Consider the following 18,146-nt stretch of genomic DNA (forward strand, 5'->3'; position numbering starts at 1 on the left):
AAGGCCTAGCACTGGTGCTGAGACACTTGGACATCTTGGTACAGAGAAGATAAAGGTTTTAATTATTGTCTCCCATTTTTAGGCAGAAGAACGTCATGGAAATGTGGAGGAGAGACTGAGGCAGATGGAGGCCCAGCTGGAGGAGAAGAATCAGGAACTGCTCAGGGTGAGAAAGATGGGAAAGTGGAAATGTGCTGTCAAATGTGCTGTCACTACACCAGACCTCCGCCTCATGCTTTCACTGCTACAGAGACAATCTCGTCATGTGCACATTTTGAAATGTTTGTTTCTCTGTTTTTAAAGGCACGACAGCGAGAGAAGATGAACGAGGAGCACAATAAGCGACTGTCTGAGACGGTGGACAAGCTCCTTTCAGAGTCCAACGAGAGACTTCAGCTTCACCTCAAAGAGAGGATGTCTGCTCTGGAGGATAAGGTGAATAATACAGAAATGTGATCAAAAGTCAGTGAGATTAACAAAGAGACAAACAAGCTGAGGACAGTAATTCTGTACCAATATAGACATTTGTTGTTCCTCCACTTTGTGTGTCCCATGACTAGTTTATAATGCCAAATAAATTTCATAGCTGTAACAAGCTTCTTTTTAAAACACAGAATTATAGGAAATCTTATCAGTGGTTAAAAAAAATCAATATGGTGCATCCCTAATGATGGCATGGCATGTCATGGTGCATGGTAAGTAGCTCGGTCACTGTTTATTTGCCAGCGTGTCAGCTTCTTCCTGTCTCTCTTCAGAATGCCCTGATCAGAGAACTGGATCACACCAAGAAGTTGATCGAGGAGTCTCACCATGAGAAGGTGAGGGATCGTTTTAAACTGAATCTCCCCCTAAATCTGTGTTTTTTGGGGGGAATGTTGGCTCCTTATAATAATTATTATGTCTGTGAATGTCCTCTCCTATAGGAGCAACTCCTGATCCAGATTGAGACCATGAGAGCAGAGAACGAGCAGGGGCGGAGCAGAAGCAACTCCTTACTACACGGGTAAGCCATTCAACTTTTAAGAGTTCACAGATTCAACCTTGGCCCTCAGAGTCTTTCTGATTGTTCTTTTTTTTAATGTTTTCCCCAGACGGTCTCAGCTGGGCAGCACTCCAGATTTCAGGTATCCAGTGTCGGCTTCCTCAATGATGGACAGTAACTCAGACCATTATGGTAGCGCTCTTGTGCTCAGACGGCCTCAAAAGGGACGGATGGCAGCGCTCCGGGACGAACCATCCAAGGTGAGCTCCCAGCTCCTCTGCTGCTGGCTTATTTATTGTTTACATGCAACACTTATCTAAAAATTGGGATAATCTACATGTCCACTGTTGTATCAACCCCAGTGATTTAGGCTGACACTCCAATGTAGAAAGTAAGGATGACCAATTACTTCATTTATTATTAAAATCACAGTATCTGAATCGCAGAAGCTTCATTTTTCGAATTAAGGTAAAAGGTGTCTCAACATATTGTTATAAATGAAGCATTGTGGTGCTGCAGAGATGATCCCACTAAAATCGTGACAATTGATAACCACAATTGCAGTCTGTCAAAACATTTGCTATTTTTTTTCAGCCCAGATAGTTTGTGAAGCATAAACAATGACTCATGTTTTCCAATCAAATAGGAAAATGAAAACTTCTCCCTTTCTAGAAAGGGTTGTCTTCTTCGTAATGCGCTATTTGTATTGTGTGCATTTTTCCTTCCTTTACCTGTTTCAGTCTAATGTTTGAGTTCTCTCTGATGATTTTCTTCTTCATTTCTTTCTGTTTGCTTCCGCTTTGGACATCAGCGACATGTAAGTCAGTGTGTTGGAGATAACAGTGTCAGTGTGGTGTGTTAATGTTCAATGCTCAAGTATCAAGCTAACTTCCTGCCTGTTTGCTGCCTCTCATTCTGTGTCTCTTTTTGTGTTTTTATTCTTTTCTTTGATATCCTTTTTCTGCTTTCTGTATCTGCTTTCCCTGTCTGAATACCCTTCCTCCATTTCCTCTCCATTCCCTGTTTTAATCCAGGTGCAGACTTTGAATGAGCAGGAGTGGGAGCGCATGCAGCAGGCCAACGTTCTGGCGAATGTTGCCCAGGCGTTTGAGAGCGACATGGATGCTTCAGACCTGGAGGAGGACCGGGAGACGATTTTCAGCTCAGTGGACCTGCTGTCCCCTGGTGGCCAGGCTGACGCACAGACCCTCGCCTTAATGCTGCAGGAGCAGCTGGACGCTATCAACAATGAAATTAGGTACCAGCAGCTACATGGCAGACCAAAACCTTATCTCTTTAAGGCCACAACTATCGATTACTTTTATTGTCCAGTAATCTGTTGTTGGCATCAATTAGTAGTTTGGCCTATAAAATGCCAAAAAATGGTGAAAAGTGTTGATTAGTGTTCAGATGACATCCTCAAATGTCTTGTTTTGTCCACAACTTGAAGATATTGAGTTTACTGTCATAGAGGAGGGAAGAAACAAAAAAAAAAAACACATTTAAAAAGCTAGAATCCGAGAATTTAGACTAATATAAGACTACTAATCATTTAATCGGTTAGCCGTTGTAGCTCTAATACTTTTCATTAAAAATGTCAGGGACTGTTGTGTGTTAAATGAACCTCACCATCTCCTTCCTTTATCGTTGCAGGATGATCCAGGAGGAGAAGGAGAGCACAGCCATCCGGGCAGAGGAGATCGAGTGCCGGGTGGGCAGCGGCGATAGCCTGGGAGGACGCTTCCGCTCCATGAGCTCCATCCCTCCGTCACTGTGTGCGGGCTCCTCGTTGGGAGGCTCGCCCCCAGGCTCCGGCCACTCCACCCCCAGACGCATCCCCCGCAGCCCCAACAGAGAACTGGACCGAATGGGTGTCATGACCTTGGTAACGCTTAGTTTACTTTCAGATCATACAAGTGCACTGAAAGGCACATTTAACTTCCTTTTGGTAATGCCACTAGTTTTGGTTTCCACCATTAAGTAACTCTAATAAGTAAGGATTATAGTTTCCTTTGTAATTTGTTTTTTGTTTTGTAATTTTCTTGTAGTTCAGATGTAAGACTGTACTGTCCGTTCTTCCTCTGTGTTTTAACTTGCTCTTTTGTCATGTTGATTTTGTGTATTGAAGCTGTCTCCACTCACCAGTGTGATTAGTGCACTAATGTTTTGTATGTGTGCATGAGAGAATGTAACCATGTGTATGTGTAACTGCCCCCCGCCCGTAGCATTATTGCTATGACCCCTACATCATCCAGAGCTCCCTCTCCCAGCAGACTGTAACTTACCTGCCCTATGGTGCAGCTGGCTTCAGTCCTCCCCCTCAGGCCTATAGCTATGCACCATACTTACAGGTACCTGTAGATCTCTGGATGACTCCTTCCTTTTCTTCGCAGATGGGTGCAGTCTGCCACTTTCTCTCCGTTCTGTTCCTTTTTGCATCTCCAAACACATCACTTTGCTTCGACAATAATTGTGATTATGGCTTTGTTGTGAAGAAACGGCTTCTTTATGAAACTAACAGCCGTAATGTAGCTGAATTAAAGTTGCTGTAAGTGTAGTCGTTGTTTTAGCTTTAACTTCCTGTCCGTCGTGCGTTTCTCTTCGCCTGGTCTGTTTGGTAGTTCAAGCCGTCACATGTTGGGGAATAGTCATTTGTTTTCCTGTTAACACCGGCGCTGGTGATACCCATCCGTCTGTCTTTCAGGAATTTGTGATCTTGCGATTTTAAGAATTCACTTTTAAGCAGTTTACATTTGTTCAGTCCTGCAAGAATTCTGGAAGACAAAGGTCACCAATCACTAAGCACTTCCAGTAATGTCATATTTATTGAAGTTAAGAATAAAAAATGAAATCCTCATGCAATGGCTCGATTGCAGAGCAGAGACAGAGGGATTTAGACAGATCATGAAGTTTATTGAAGTAGGACTGTAAAACATTACAGACATGAAAGGAGTGCTGCTTGTAGTTTGGCAGATAGTGTCTGAGAAAAGACTGTCAGCCTTAACATCGTTCTGTTTTCAATCTTGCCTTGATAAACTATCACATCTGTGTGCAAAGCATCTGTGAAACTTGTCAAAATATCCTCTAATTCCTGAAAAAGAAGACACTCGAAGAAAAGGAACATTTTGGGCGATTAAATTAATTTGCTGCTCACCCCCTCAATTTCCTCTTCCTGTTTCCCTTTTATAGCTCACTAATCTCTTCCCTGCCCGGGCCTCCGTGTGTCAGTTGAGGAAAGGAAATGAGTGATTAGGTATTTTCCTCCTGGGGGCAAGAGAAACTCCTGTAGAAATGTGGCACGCTGGTGGTTTATTTGCTCTGCTAATGCCAGGCCGGTGAGGAATGCAGCAGGGAAAAAAATCCCCCCCCCCCTTTTAGATGCACAGTGGAAAATATGACGAACAGCTCTGCTCCATAAATTCAGGTGTCAGACTGCCCGTGGCCAAATACAACCCAGTAAACGTTGAAGCTAACTAGCGCTTAGTGTCGTCACCTGTGATTTCAGCACTCCGATGTTAATCAGAAGTAACCTGTTCGCTGCTTGGTGTCTTATTCAGTTAACTCTTCAAATAGATTTCATCAAGGCTTTGATTCAACTGAAGTCTGCACTTCTCCCTCTGATTTCTTTATCTGTTTCCTCGAGCTAGGCTGCACCCATCCTGCCATCCTGACCCAACCTTCATTGTGGTTGTTTTGCGGTGATTCTCCTGTTTCCCAAGAACTGCACGTCTTACTGCGCAATTAAACCGACAGTTTCTCTTTGTCTTCACTGTTTGTGTGTGTGTTTCTGTGTACCAGTATACATGGGTAAATGTATATCTTGTTCTGATTTCCCGCTCGTGTGTGTTTGTGCATGGCTTGGTTCCACCGCTGCTCTGTTGTTCGTCTCATTAACGGCTTTTCTCCTCTCTCCTTTTTTGCCATGCTTCAGCCTAGTGACCTGCGCAAGCATCGCAGGAAGGTAAACTAGAGACCTGCTTTCCTGGGCTCTGTCATCTACCTGTATATTACCCTCATATTATCCCCCCCCAAGTGAAATCCACAATGTATACACTCTTTTACTGAACATACAAAGTTGCTGCAGTCAGATCTTCAGAGATTCTTGTTGTCTTTGAGGGGCTTTGCTTTCCCACCAACACAGTGTCGTACAGAAGTCATTCTGTTATGTTATTCTAGCGCTAAAATGATTAATAGAGTGATTGCTCAGGTCATTGAAAAACATCGGTCTGCAACAATTTTGATGGCTATAAAAAAATAAGCAACTCATTTGCTAGGTTAACAACTAAAATGTAAAGATTTGCAGCTTTTTAGTCTTACATCTTAGTAAATTGAAAATATCTGTGTTTTGAACTGCTGGGCAGACAAAACAAACATGCGTAATTGACAATTTAAATAATTTTTCACCATTTTCTGACAGTTCATAGATCAAACTATTATCAGTGAATCCATAACATAACATAGCAGATTTATAGATACTGAAAATAAAAAATGTATGACAGGAAATCATTACTGAGGAAGTGACTAAAGGTGTATGATGATTAACACTTCAAAACACTGAGGTTGTTTCACCCAACAAGTTAAAGCAGTACGACCAGTTATAACTCGACGTTTTGGCACCGGGTCAGCGTTTTGATCCTTTAATTGGTTTTCACAAATTGTTGTCGTCTGTTGCATCCGTTCCAAAACAAGAAGAGAAGTCAAAATCAACTCTGTACCAAACAAACAAGAACATAATGCCAATGATTAAGGTCTAGAGTGTTATTGTGAGACATATAACCTGGCTTAGAGGTCTTTTCCTGGTCAGTCCTGATTCTTTGCACCTTATAACTAATACTTTTGCTTTGCTACGATGTTTGTTTCTTTGCTTGCAGAAATTCTGAGAATTAATTCTTCTAGTTTTGGAGAACAGTGTTTCTGTGTCTTTTTGTCAATAGCAAAGCAACAATACAGCTGCACTTGTTAGACAGTTCAATATTAACTGTGCACTATATCCTATTGATATGATATCATGATAAAGATAAATCATGATAAAGGGTTTTGTCGTTACCTCATGGTCTGTACAGAGTAAAATCAGGAATGATCCACCTCATTAACATGTAACCCTCCCGCTGCTCTGCAGTCTGCTCAGGATGACAAGGCCACTATCCGATGTGAAACGTCACCCCCCACCACTCCACGCTCCATGCGCCTGAACAGGGAGGCAGGGCATGCTGCAAGCCATGAGGACATCAGAGACATTCGAGGGTAAGACCTGCAACACCTGTAAATTTTCCTTTATCGTCATCTTTCTCCTTTTCTACCATTGATGCATGAATCTAATAAGAGAACAGTCTGGATCCAGCATCAGAGGCAGAGCCCTGTTAGTTCCTGTTAAAGCTACTTGGTACATGAAGCCAAAATAGTAGAGTTTGCTCACTAGAGACTTCAGCAGACTTTCCAAATGTTATTGGACCACATGGATCAAAATCTAATCATTTTGTGACACTCAATTTTTTTTTTTCAGTTGCTTCTATTATAATTTAAGCTTATAGGAAAAAATCTTTTTGAGCCCAGTTCACTGCGGGACGTAAATACATGGTTTGGACACTATTACCCCTTTTTGACCAAGGCAGTTCAGGTTCTGGTTCAGAGCCAGTGCCTACTCTGGAACCAGTTCTTTGCATTTCGACAGCCAAAGGACTGGTTCTCAGCCAGGAAAACTGGTTCCAGAGTGGCACCAACAATTTGCTGGTTTGAAACAACGAATCTCTTAAGTCAGGAGGCGTGGGGGTTTATCGTGACCGAGGTCCAACTTGAAAAAGAAAACCAATGCTAGTGTATCATGTTCTGACTCATCCATGGGAGAAAAAACAAAAGATTTTTTTTTTTTGTGAACAACTTTTTTATTGTTTTTAAATGTAAACGAGTACAGCAGTCAGACAACAGGACAGGTACATTGCAATCAAAAATACAGAAAAAGAAAAGTAAGGGATAAAGAAAAAGAAAGAAAAAGAAAAGAAATCTGGCGCTCTTCCTGGGGGCCTTCATTCATATTTTTATTCTCTCTCCATCTTATCACCCTTTGGATCGATAGTCTGGCAGGCCTGCAGGACGGCCAGGGCAGTAACCCCAGCAGCAGTAACAGCAGCCAGGACTCCCTCAACAAAGCAGCTAAGAAGAAGAGCATCAAGTCTTCCATTGGACGTCTCTTTGGGAAGAAGGAGAAGGGCCGACCCAGCATTCCCGGCAAGGACTCCCCCAGCCAAGGTCTGGTTTTATTACACTGCAGCACGTGTTTATGTAAATGTAATGCACGCTGCCAGTATTGCTGTGTTCCTGGCCCTGTCAGACCGCTGAACAAGGTGTTTGTATATGTTCCTAGCTGGCACTCCTGAGGCAGAGAGCTCACCTAAAGATGGGTTAGGAATGGGCACCCTGGGCGGCCCTGCAGAGAAGAACAGGAAGCTGCAGAAGAAGTAAGTGTCCTCTAACATCTTCCCACCCTCTGCTGTTTCCACTTTTTATGTAGACTGAGAAAAAAGTTTAAAGATGATGAGATATCACGGTACTACACAGGATGTCTGATGTGTTAATAAATTAAAAGTCCTTGGCACTCCTGCTGCAGTCCAGGGCTGGCTCACACGCTCACCCCCCGCCATCTGACCCACGCTCCCTCCAGTCAGCTCATCTTCCTTCCATTCCCCACCCAGTTGTTTCCATCGCAGTCATCTCCCACATCTCTTTTATGTTTTCTTTCCTTTATTCTCATTTAATTGCAGACATATTACAAACACCATAAATGTTGCTTTGCTTCCATGTAGCTCTAAAATTAGCATTAGTTCATTCTTTCTCTTTATTGTTTTTGCCAACCTCCCTTTTCTTTATCATCCCCTTCTCATTCCATGTGTAGTCCAAAGACCGGGTAAGTTGGTTCACGTTGCTTTTGCTTTGCCTTATCTTCTTCCCACACTTGGCTTCATGTTGACCTCACCAATAACTCTGAGGACCCTGAACAACTGTCCCTCCAAATGTCTGATGGCTTTTCCGTGCTGCTCTTTACCCTGCTTTCCACAGAGCTTAACTAACAGGAATGTGTGTGTGCTGATATTTAGTGAGTGGCACATTTTCCTCTCGCAGTTTTCCTATTGGAGCATGACGTTATGCACCACAGCTACACAAAAGATGGTTAATGGAAGAATTTAGACTAATAGTGACATTTTGTTGTCCAAGCAGGAAAAAAAATCACATAATATACTTGAGCACAGTCACTGTGTTGCTGTAAATATCAGAATTTTAATTAAAGTTACTTTCTTAATAGAACATATTTGAAGCCTTTTAAAGTGGCAGATTTGCCAAACAGAGGATGGGCTTGTTCTCTATCAGTGATCTGTGGCACACAGCCCCATCAAGTGGACAAATACCACTGCTGTCTTCATGTTATAACATCAGTTAAGACCCGGTAATTGGATCAACTTTGAGAGAACTTAAATCAGACACTACCTTCCAAAATCTCCAGAAACCTGCAGCGATTTTCTGCCAATTGTTCCTTCATTACAAACTGAGAATGTGCATGAGATGGACGTACAGAGTTTCGAAGGTTTTCCTGCTTTAAATACTTCCCTCTATGCATGTTATGACCCCTACAGTTGTAGAGGAATGCATCCATACTAAAGTTATTTCCTCAGTGGACTCTCAAAGCACTGGTTCTGGGAGAAAACTCTACTGACTAATAGTCAGGTCTTCATTCCTGAAGCCCTGGCGGCTGTAACCCCTCAGAGGCTTAACTAAAGAGCCATCTGGTCAAACCTGGACAGTCGAGGCTTGAAAAATACTGAGGATGTTTTTACTCTTCTGGTCTTTAAAGGCCAGTGTTTGATGTGAAGGTTTTCCAGATGAGCATGTCTCTGTTTGAGTCTTCCTGGTTTTCAGTTTCTTTGTTTTCTCTCAAACTCCTGCTCTCTGTTTGGAGTGTGCATGTTGGTTGATGTCTTTGGGTTTGTGTATGTGTGTGTTCCAACGGTGAATTGGATGGATTGCATATTGGGAGTTACGACGGGCTCTGTGGGTTTGAGCTTGCTAGATGTGGGGCTATTAGGGGTGTCACGATTCTCCAAAACCACAATTCGATTTGACGTTCTACTTAAACTTTTTTTTTTTTCCAGCACTGATGGCTATGCCAAAGTTATACTTTTGCATCTGGATTTGTAAAGATCAACAGATCATTGGTTTTATGCCCTGACGACAGAAATTCTGTTTGTTTTACGGAGTTCAGTTTCTTAGATCTGTGCAGAGTTGACCCTCTTTCAAACCAAATCAAGAATGAATCTTTGCTGTAAACAGCAACAGCATGATTTTAACCCTGATCTGCAAAAAGACGCCAGGATAGACACGTTTAGATAATATTAACCCAAAATACAGATTCCAGAGTTCAACAAAAAATACCAGCCTTCAGTGATTGAACAATAAACAACAAAGATAGAAATTCAGTTTGTTCAGTTTCTCAAATCTGTCCCAAGTAAACCCTCTTCCCAAACAAATCAACAAAGGATCTCTGATAAAGAAAATAAACCCAACATCTTCGACGCTGTCAGGGTTTTCTCTGGTACTGGTCAGTTGATCGTCTTCATGCACACAGGATACGTGTCTGGAAGTGCAGCTGTAAGCTAACGCTAAGCTAGCTGTGTTGTCTTTGAAGTTTTGTGTTCTTTCTACCCTTCAGTCGCTCTCAAGTAGGCGGAGGTGGAGAGAAATAAGATTACTGGAAAAATTTGATTTTAATGATCAAAATTAAAAGCTCATTTTGAATGAATTTCAATTTAGAATCGAAATCGTGAACCCCTAGTGGCTGTGCAAGTGTGTGTGTTTTGGCCAGTGAACTTTTATTGTATATGTGCTTTAATATATATTTTGTGTGTCAGGCATGAATTACTGGAGGAGGCTCGCATGCAGGGCCTGCCATTTGCCCAGTGGGACGGACCGACTGTTGTGGTTTGGCTGGAGGTATGGCGCACACACAGATGACCTGAAAACCATTTAAACCAGTAACTTGTCTGTAAGCATTTATCCAGGTTCACTAATGTCTCTGACCTGCCCCCCTGTTGTCAGCTGTGGGTGGGCATGCCAGCCTGGTACGTGGCTGCCTGCCGTGCCAACGTGAAGAGTGGAGCCATCATGTCAGCGCTGTCAGACACTGAGATCCAGAGGGAGATCGGTATCAGCAACCCGTTACATCGCCTGAAGCTTCGCCTGGCCATCCAGGAGATCATGTCTCTGACCAGCCCATCTGCCCCGCCGACCTCGAGAACGGTAACTGTGCAGGAGCTGTTTGAGACACACTCCCTCTTAGCTCTCTGTCTACACAATCCTGTCATCTGATTGGGCATGACACTTTATTGCATTAACATTTTAACTACTTTAACCTGCACTAACAATGGGATTGAACTCGTTTTGATTTTAGCTGAATTCTTCTAACAATAAATAAACAAACTTTTCTTGACCTTCTCTCCATCCTGCTCTCTTTCTGTCCTTCATCGCTCTTCTCTCTTCACACACTTCTCTCACTTGTGATTGGGGGGTGTCACATGATCAGACCACAGGAAACGTTTGGGTCACACATGAAGAAATGGAAACTTTGGCAGCCACACCTCCCACGGTTAGTCTACCCTGATTGGCTGGACGCTGGTGGCTTCTCGCTTCTGTGGTGACTGTAGAGGCTCGTTCCAAGTTGCCTTCACAGCCACCAAACCTCATTCATTGCATGCTTATTATTTGACACGTCAGTGTGGTTTATCAGTCCATTATTAATCTGGCTGCATGGACTCTCAGCAGGCAACTTGGAACAAGATCTTATTCTGTCGTGTAGTTTGTATTTTACTTTCCTTCTTGTTGGCTTTAGTAGTTTTGTCGTCTCCTCTTTAAGACCTTATAAACTGTGTGTGTGTTTCTGCTTTTATATTAGTTAGTTTTTAGTGTTTGTATGTGTGTTTGTGTTGGTCATTTATAGTTGCTTAGAGAAAACACCTGCTGCTAAGTTTATTGCAGTTTCTATGTTTTTATATTTGAATAAGATAAGTTATAATTTTGAGCCAGAACAAGGTGTCTAAATACCAGAAGAACACTGAAAATATGCACGAAGGACTCCCTCCAGCTCTCACCTTTAACCCTTATTAATTTATTCATTTTAATTTATTTTTTAATAAACTGTGTCTGTAACACTGCAATTTATTAGGGTTGGACAATATGATTATATGAAACAAGACAATAAGAATTTGTCAGATACCATTTATACCGAGGTCTTCATATCTGTTATATTACACCACTGTGTGCAAACAAGTGCCTCATTCCACTGCATGGTGCGGTTTTCCATTGACAAAAGTTGCGGACAGTACCTGGTTCTTGGTCCAAGCAAGCTAAACCGATACTAAATGATGGAGTGAAACTGCAGACCGCTGATTGGTGGGAGATGTTCGTCACCAGGATGACACGGACATCCTCACTTAACTCCACATAACGTCTGACCGAAATCTCTATGTAGCGCCACGCCAGCGATAGATGTGGCCAGATGTTTTCAGGCTGTCCATTCTTGTGATTGCAGTATCTCAAGAATGTATTGTGGGAATTTCTTCAAATTTGGCACAAATGTCCACTGAAGGAGGAACCGGTTAGAATTTGAGGTCACTGTAACCTCACAATGGACATTTTTGGCAATATGACATTTTATATCCATGAGGTCAAAGGTCATCTTCGCTGTTACATCATTATGTAAAACAAAATGCTCAGGCCATTATTCAATACCAAAGCTCAGGAACAGAGACCTGACTGGTAATTCCAGTTTTATTCACTTGACGCAGATTAAAAAAAAGGCAGCCCACTAAACCACACTGTGGTTCAGACGTTTCTCTGTTCAGTTGCTGATGAAAGGATCTGAAAAAGAAAGGATATCCGCTGATGTTTCTATGTGTTACGTCGTGTTTAAGTTACACCTGGTGCTGCTATGACGTTCAGCCAAGAATCCCACCTACACCGAGGGGGAACCAGCAGCTGGAGAAAACAAAATCAAAAAAAGTACCTGGCACCAAACGTGCGTTGAGCCAAGCCGTACCGTGCAGTGGGAACACGGCAACATCTGCTGCTTTATTACAATATCAGATTTTTAAATTAATGTTTGTCTGGTGTTAAATTGACTAGATTTGCATAAAACACACACACTATATTGATATGGATGAATACAATTACATAATCAAATAATAACCCATAATAGAGGATTTATCTATCGCCCACTGCGCCAATTTCTCGTTGGTCCACATTTTTATTTCCTGTTCGACGCCTTTCCTTTAATTTGTCTGTCTTGTTATTTTAGTTTGAATGATATTTTCCACATGAAGCTGCTCTAACCCGGCACTGCTGCCTCACTAACCCCTCGCCTTTCTGTTCTTCTCACCATGCTCACTCTAACCATGCTAACACCAGGAGGATGACGAGGGCAGCTGGGCCCAGGTTTGCACACGTTCCCCCCAAAAACTCACCTTTGCTCACCTTCTAGATTCTACTATCTTTAAGTCTGTGTTTTTTACTTTTTAACTCATAGAGGAGATGTCACAGTTTTCCCTTTATGTTTAATTCCAATCACTTTTCACTGAGGGTGCGTTCACAACAAGCATGTTTGGAATGATCCATTCAAATTGTGCAGTTTTACCCCTTTAGTTTGGTTCGTTTATACAGTCGAACTACTTAAAGATTCTCACTATCAGCCAATCAATCAATCAATCAAAATGTATTTATAAAGCACATTTAAAAACAACAACAGCTGACCAAAGTGCTGTACTAAAATACTCAAAACTGTGGGTGTGTTTGTTAGTAGTTAGAGCATCGTACAAACCAGCTGCAGGAAACAACCCCAGAACAAGATGTTTTATGTTGTTCAACACACAGCCAGTTGAGGTGAAGTACAAGAAAGAAGGGTTAATAATGCAAATGAAACAAGAGCTGCATAAATGATGAAGTCAAGCCTTTCTGCTGTTGTTTAAACCCTATAAAATACACTTTTTAAGGAATGGACAGAGACAAGTTAAAAACCAGAGCGGATGGTTATTTTTTATGTTATTTTTATAAAATAACATAAAATGACAGGCTGCAAACACAGCACATGAATTATCTTTTAACCATAATTCTGTTTTCTTTGCTTGTTATTATAATAATGTATTGTGGTGTGCAGTTCATAACCCCGGCGCTGGACTTTTTAGTCAGCGACTCATTGGCTCCATCTAGTGGTTGTCCAGCTGAAGTGCAGGGATGAATTTTTCAGAAGGAAACCTGTGGTGACTTTCTCATCACAGGTTTTGTCACTTGTGGTTTCTGTGCAGCAAGTCTGGTTTCCTGTGTTAAAACCCCAGATAGTGTTGGAAGATACTCAGACAATACACACACACATGTAGCTCACACAGTGAAAGCTTTCCTGAACATTTTGATTAATCAAATAAACGTTAACTTACATTGTACTCTCACTAGAATGGCTTTTAATAAATTGTGTCTGATCATTCACCTGTTAAATTAAGATTAATATCATAGTTCCAGTTATCGAATCCTGTCAGTGATTCATAAATGATTCTGGGTGAATAAGATTCTCATTGGTTCCATAAATTATTATTATTCTAATAAAGCACTGGTACCCGACAGAATACTTATTTCTATGTACTGTATTTACTGTAATATTTATATTATATTAATAGTTGATGATAGAACTACATATAGATTATATAAATTGTTTATATAAACATTATAGATTAATAATATTTAGAGTCTGTCTGCCTTTAAAAAACTTGAATCAATGGTCGTATTAGGACTGAAAGATTCCTCCAGGTCAGTGTGTGAGGCTGATGTAAGGTTATATTTTTACTTGCCATGAAAAAGAGAAGTTAGTAAGAAGTTTAACTGTATTTATCACAAAACAAATATTTCAAGCTCCTGTAAGAAAAAATCGTGGCACTTTAAAATTTAAAATTTAAATGTCCATATTTTCAGCACTCACAAACACTTGCTGAGCCGTCTCTTCTCTGACCGTAGACTCTCGCGTATGGAGACATGAACCACGAGTGGATTGGTAACGAGTGGTTACCCAGTCTGGGTTTACCGCAGTACCGCTCCTACTTCATGGAGTCCCTGGTGGACGCCCGCATGCTTGACCACCTCACCAAGAAGGACCTCAGAGGACAGCTCAAAATGGTGGATAGCTTCCACAGGTAAAACAACACGATCCAAGTATAACTATGGTTTTAAACTGTTAAACATGAGATGGGGCTATAGTGTTTCATTGGGAGGCACTTATACAGAAGAAAGAATGTTCATCAATTTATACAAGTAGATTTGCCAAGATAACAAATTAATGGGGATCCAATTAAATAATTGTCTTTTTGTGTGTGCAACAGAAACAGTTTTCAGTGTGGAGTGATGAGTCTGAGGCGGCTCAACTATGACAGGAAGGAGCTGGAGAGGAGACGGGAAGAGTCTCAGATGGAGCTTCAAGGTAACAAACATCCTGTGGATTTGTGACCAAAACTATAAATTCTGCAGATTCAGTAACACAGGACCATCCACATCCATATTTTATATGTTTAAATGAAACTGTAAGACACAATGTCACACGTCACATGTCTTTCAGAAGTGTTGGTGTGGAGTAACGAGCGTGTGATCAGCTGGGTTCAGGCCATCGGGCTGAAAGAGTACAGTGGCAACCTTTATGAGAGCGGAGTCCACGGAGCGCTGATGGCCCTCGACGAAACCTTCGATCACAACGCTCTCGCCCTGCTGCTGCAGATCCCCACACAGAACACACAGGTACACACAGCTCGTCAGCCGTTTCACCAACTTGCTGCACTTTTTAACATCATCTGATGTGTCCATTGAAAGTCAAAGAGATGCTGTGATTATTTCATGTAAAGAGGTTAGAATTCAGTAATATTCTGAGCCTGTCCTTCTTTCTTTCCAGGCCAGAGCAACACTTGAGCGTGAATACAACAGTCTGCTGGCCATTGGCACAGACAGGAGAATGGAAGAGGTGACATACACACACATAACACACTTATCACCACACAACTGATTGAGGAATTATATGTGAAACCAACTTCCTCCCCACCCTCCTCCTCCTCCTTCAGGATGACGATAAGAACTTCCGCCGGGCTCCCTCATGGAGGAAGAAGTTCAGGCCCAAAGACATGAGGGGGATGTCGTTGGGTGCGTCAGACACCCTGCCTGCCAACTTCCGAGTGACCAGCAGCAGCGCGTCGTCTCCCTCCACGCAGCCAAAGAGGAGCCCGATGGAGGGTAAGCTGAGGAATGAGTGCACGTGAATGTGTTGGTGTGTGTGTGATATCTCTGTCATTGCTGCTACTTACTCCAGTAATACTTCTCTGACGGGTCCTAAAGAGCCCAGACTCCTCGTGAACTCTTAATTCTTCTTGAATGGCTTTGCTGCTCGTTTATTCTGCTGTGACTAATGGCACGTCTCTGCATGTGATTCTACCAACATGGAAACACAGGAAGTCAGTCTATACAGAGGCTGGACACTGCCACAGTCAGGACCTACTCTTGTTAACACACAACGGTAAGATCACACACATCACCTGTAACTTCAGAGCATTCAGTACGGCTGATACCTGACTGCACTCTGCTCCTCTCTCTCCAAGCAGAAAGCAGCTGTCTTGTTTTTTCGGCTTTAATAACGCACGATCTACGCCTCTCCTCTTCTTCTTCTTCCTCTTCTGTCCTGCTTCCCCTCTCGTGCCCGCTCATCTCTCTCTTCCCCTTCTCAGTTTATCCTCATTATTTCTATAGGTAACCGCTGGTCAGAGGATGAAGGGGAATTCCCTGCATTCAAGACCCGGATGATGAATTGAAATGACTTGCAAGGACACTAAAAAGATGTTTTGTTTTTTGTCGTCATCACAGAGAGAGACCTTACTCACCGATCTCAGTATCCCTAGAGGAAACTTTCTAGATTTATCTACATTTGTTATTATATTTATGTAAACCAATGGGACATTTTAATTGATTTTAGAATTTCTATGTAATCCCTTTTGCCTCTATCCCCTTAATCAACCTTCTTTTTTAAAAAGAAACATTTCTCCACTGTGCCCGTATTAAGCTCAGCTCTCAGATGTATGTAACTGAATGTTTCAGCTGTCTGGAGTTTGTATATTTCTACCAACAGACATTTTATCTAATCTTTTTTATAATCCTGATTCTATTGACCAGATGTATGTTTTTTTTCCCCTCTTCTCTTTGATTTGAATTCTAATCATTGAATTTATGCTTAAGTGACTTTCATATGTGATATAACTTAATTCATATCCTTTGCCCTTTTTAACTGTTGTAATTTTTGTAGCTTATTACCTGTGATTTTGTGTAAATGCAGCTCTTAGGTCTACGGATGTGTGAATATCAGACAAAATTGCTGGAGTTGTCAGACTGTTTCACAAACTGCTCAACACTGTGAGTCATCCATCGCCGTTAAAATAACTGCTGGCAAGCCAGGTGATGGTGACGACACATATCATGTGAAACACACAGTATATTTTCCTTTTCTCTCTCTTTTCTCTTCTTTTTCTTTCATATCTGCGATACCAAAATGAAACTCTTGAATTTAAGAATTTAAGCCATATAACCGTAGCGAAAACGTAACAGAGGGCTTCTTTCGGATGCAAGTGAAAACAGAATTCGAGGTTTCTCTCTTGTTGACCTTGCATGCAGAAACTTCTCCACTTATCCCCACCCGACCACACCCCAACAGCTCGACACCCTTTAACGAAAACAAACCTCCCTCACCTCTGGAGGAACACACAGGCTCACCTGTACAGGAGGACTTGAAACATACAGACGAGTCGAACGTGTGGAAACTCCTTCGATGGACCAACTTCACTGAGGCCTCAGTCGATCCCCGCTGTGACTCGATACCCCTCAAGGCGGTGCGATCCCCCCACAGCCCTTTTTTAAAAACACTTTGTACGAAGATTTCATATCAAGCCTTATTGTTTCTTAACTCCTCTCTGTCGTCTGTTCTTATTTATTGTTACTCATCCACGTTGTGTTTCGTCAGTTACTCTTTCATAGTTTGCTCCTATGAATGTAGCAACGCTCCTCACGTCTGAGTTTGTCCCGTCTACGCTCCCAACACAGGTTCCACCATTAATGAATGAGAAGGAACCGAAGAGTTTTCTTTCACCCTTCATGTAGCTGAAGATTAAAGTAGAAACGCTTCTTTTTTCTGTTTGTGATTTAGTCATTTATGCACAAATCATGTTGCTGTTGTTTTATTCCTGCTCTTCCCATTGAATCTTCTGATCTTGTAACAATGATGTACAGTCTGAGTACTTATAAACTATTTTTATCACAATATTATTTATTGCTTACTTTCAATAAAATACTGAAACTTATTTTCCACTGCAGATAAAACAGACTTAAAGCTTTTCTTTTCAACAATCTCTCGCCATTTCCTGGTTCTGTCTTTGGTTTCTTGACACTCACAAAAAGTGGAGTAAAGACTATGTTGTGTCGATCACATGCTCGTCATGTGCACATCTAAAATGTGTCATTAATCGTCTGCCTCAGGGATTATTTCTTTAGGTAACCGCTGGTCAGAAGATGAAGGAATTCCCTGCATTCAAGATCAGGATGTTAAACTGAAATGACTTGCAAGGACACAAAAGATGTGAAAGAGAAAAACCTTACTCACCGATCTCAGGATCCCCTGAGGAAACTTTCTGTTTTCCACTTCCAGTTTTAGGCAGTGCTGCAGCGATGAGTCAGCACCGTTCAAAAGGTCAAGAAACACTTTATTTTACGGGCTGTAACTTCCCAGAAGTTTTGTGGAAAAAAAAACAATGTACTTTGATTCTAACTTTAGAGGAAAATTGAGGCATTGTCAAACAAATTATTCCTTGTTATTTGCTACTTTAACCAGACAGTGTTTAGGTGCTGCAGAGTAGGTCAGCTGAACAAAAACAAATATAAAATGAAAAAGGTGAATTTTTGAAAATATTTGTTTAAGGATTGTTTTTATAATTAAAAGTTGTGTAATTGGCAACATAATCCATCTTTCAACAGCTGCAACTGAGGATGTGACAGTAAAAAACAACTAATTTGTCTAATTCATCAGATTTTATTTTCTACTTGTCTGTTTCCTGACAAATTC

At 41.6% G+C, this 18,146-nt stretch overlaps 1 protein-coding gene across 5 annotated transcripts in view; it reads left to right on the forward strand.

Moving 5' to 3' along the window:
- The window catches only part of ppfia1 (PTPRF interacting protein alpha 1), a 42,129-nt gene extending 24,741 nt beyond the window's left edge, over window positions 1–17,388 (forward strand). Inside the window, exons 10-30 of one of the 5 annotated variants that reach the window (XM_073464059.1) lie at window positions 83–166; window positions 304–435; window positions 756–818; window positions 924–1,003; window positions 1,092–1,242; window positions 2,017–2,240; window positions 2,636–2,867; window positions 4,914–4,943; window positions 6,102–6,226; window positions 7,056–7,228; window positions 7,344–7,437; window positions 7,872–7,883; window positions 9,880–9,961; window positions 10,067–10,267; window positions 14,024–14,199; window positions 14,386–14,483; window positions 14,619–14,794; window positions 14,946–15,014; window positions 15,112–15,280; window positions 15,496–15,560; window positions 15,769–17,388. In XM_073464059.1, coding sequence (XP_073320160.1) covers window positions 83–166; window positions 304–435; window positions 756–818; window positions 924–1,003; window positions 1,092–1,242; window positions 2,017–2,240; window positions 2,636–2,867; window positions 4,914–4,943; window positions 6,102–6,226; window positions 7,056–7,228; window positions 7,344–7,437; window positions 7,872–7,883; window positions 9,880–9,961; window positions 10,067–10,267; window positions 14,024–14,199; window positions 14,386–14,483; window positions 14,619–14,794; window positions 14,946–15,014; window positions 15,112–15,280; window positions 15,496–15,551 — 2,427 coding nt within the window. In that variant the 3' untranslated portion in view covers window positions 15,552–15,560; window positions 15,769–17,388. The remainder of the gene's footprint in view (window positions 1–82; window positions 167–303; window positions 436–755; window positions 819–923; window positions 1,004–1,091; window positions 1,243–2,016; window positions 2,241–2,635; window positions 2,868–4,913; window positions 4,944–6,101; window positions 6,227–7,055; window positions 7,229–7,343; window positions 7,438–7,871; window positions 7,884–9,879; window positions 9,962–10,066; window positions 10,268–14,023; window positions 14,200–14,385; window positions 14,484–14,618; window positions 14,795–14,945; window positions 15,015–15,111; window positions 15,281–15,495; window positions 15,561–15,768) is intronic. The other 4 variants (XM_073464058.1, XM_073464061.1, XM_073464060.1 and 1 more) reach the window with 4 other exon arrangements.
- Window positions 17,389–18,146: the final 758 nt, after the last annotated feature.

Source organism: Pagrus major, chromosome 4, assembly GCF_040436345.1.
Source record: "Pagrus major chromosome 4, Pma_NU_1.0".
In the NCBI taxonomy this organism is placed as follows: Eukaryota; Metazoa; Chordata; class Actinopteri; order Spariformes; family Sparidae; genus Pagrus; species Pagrus major.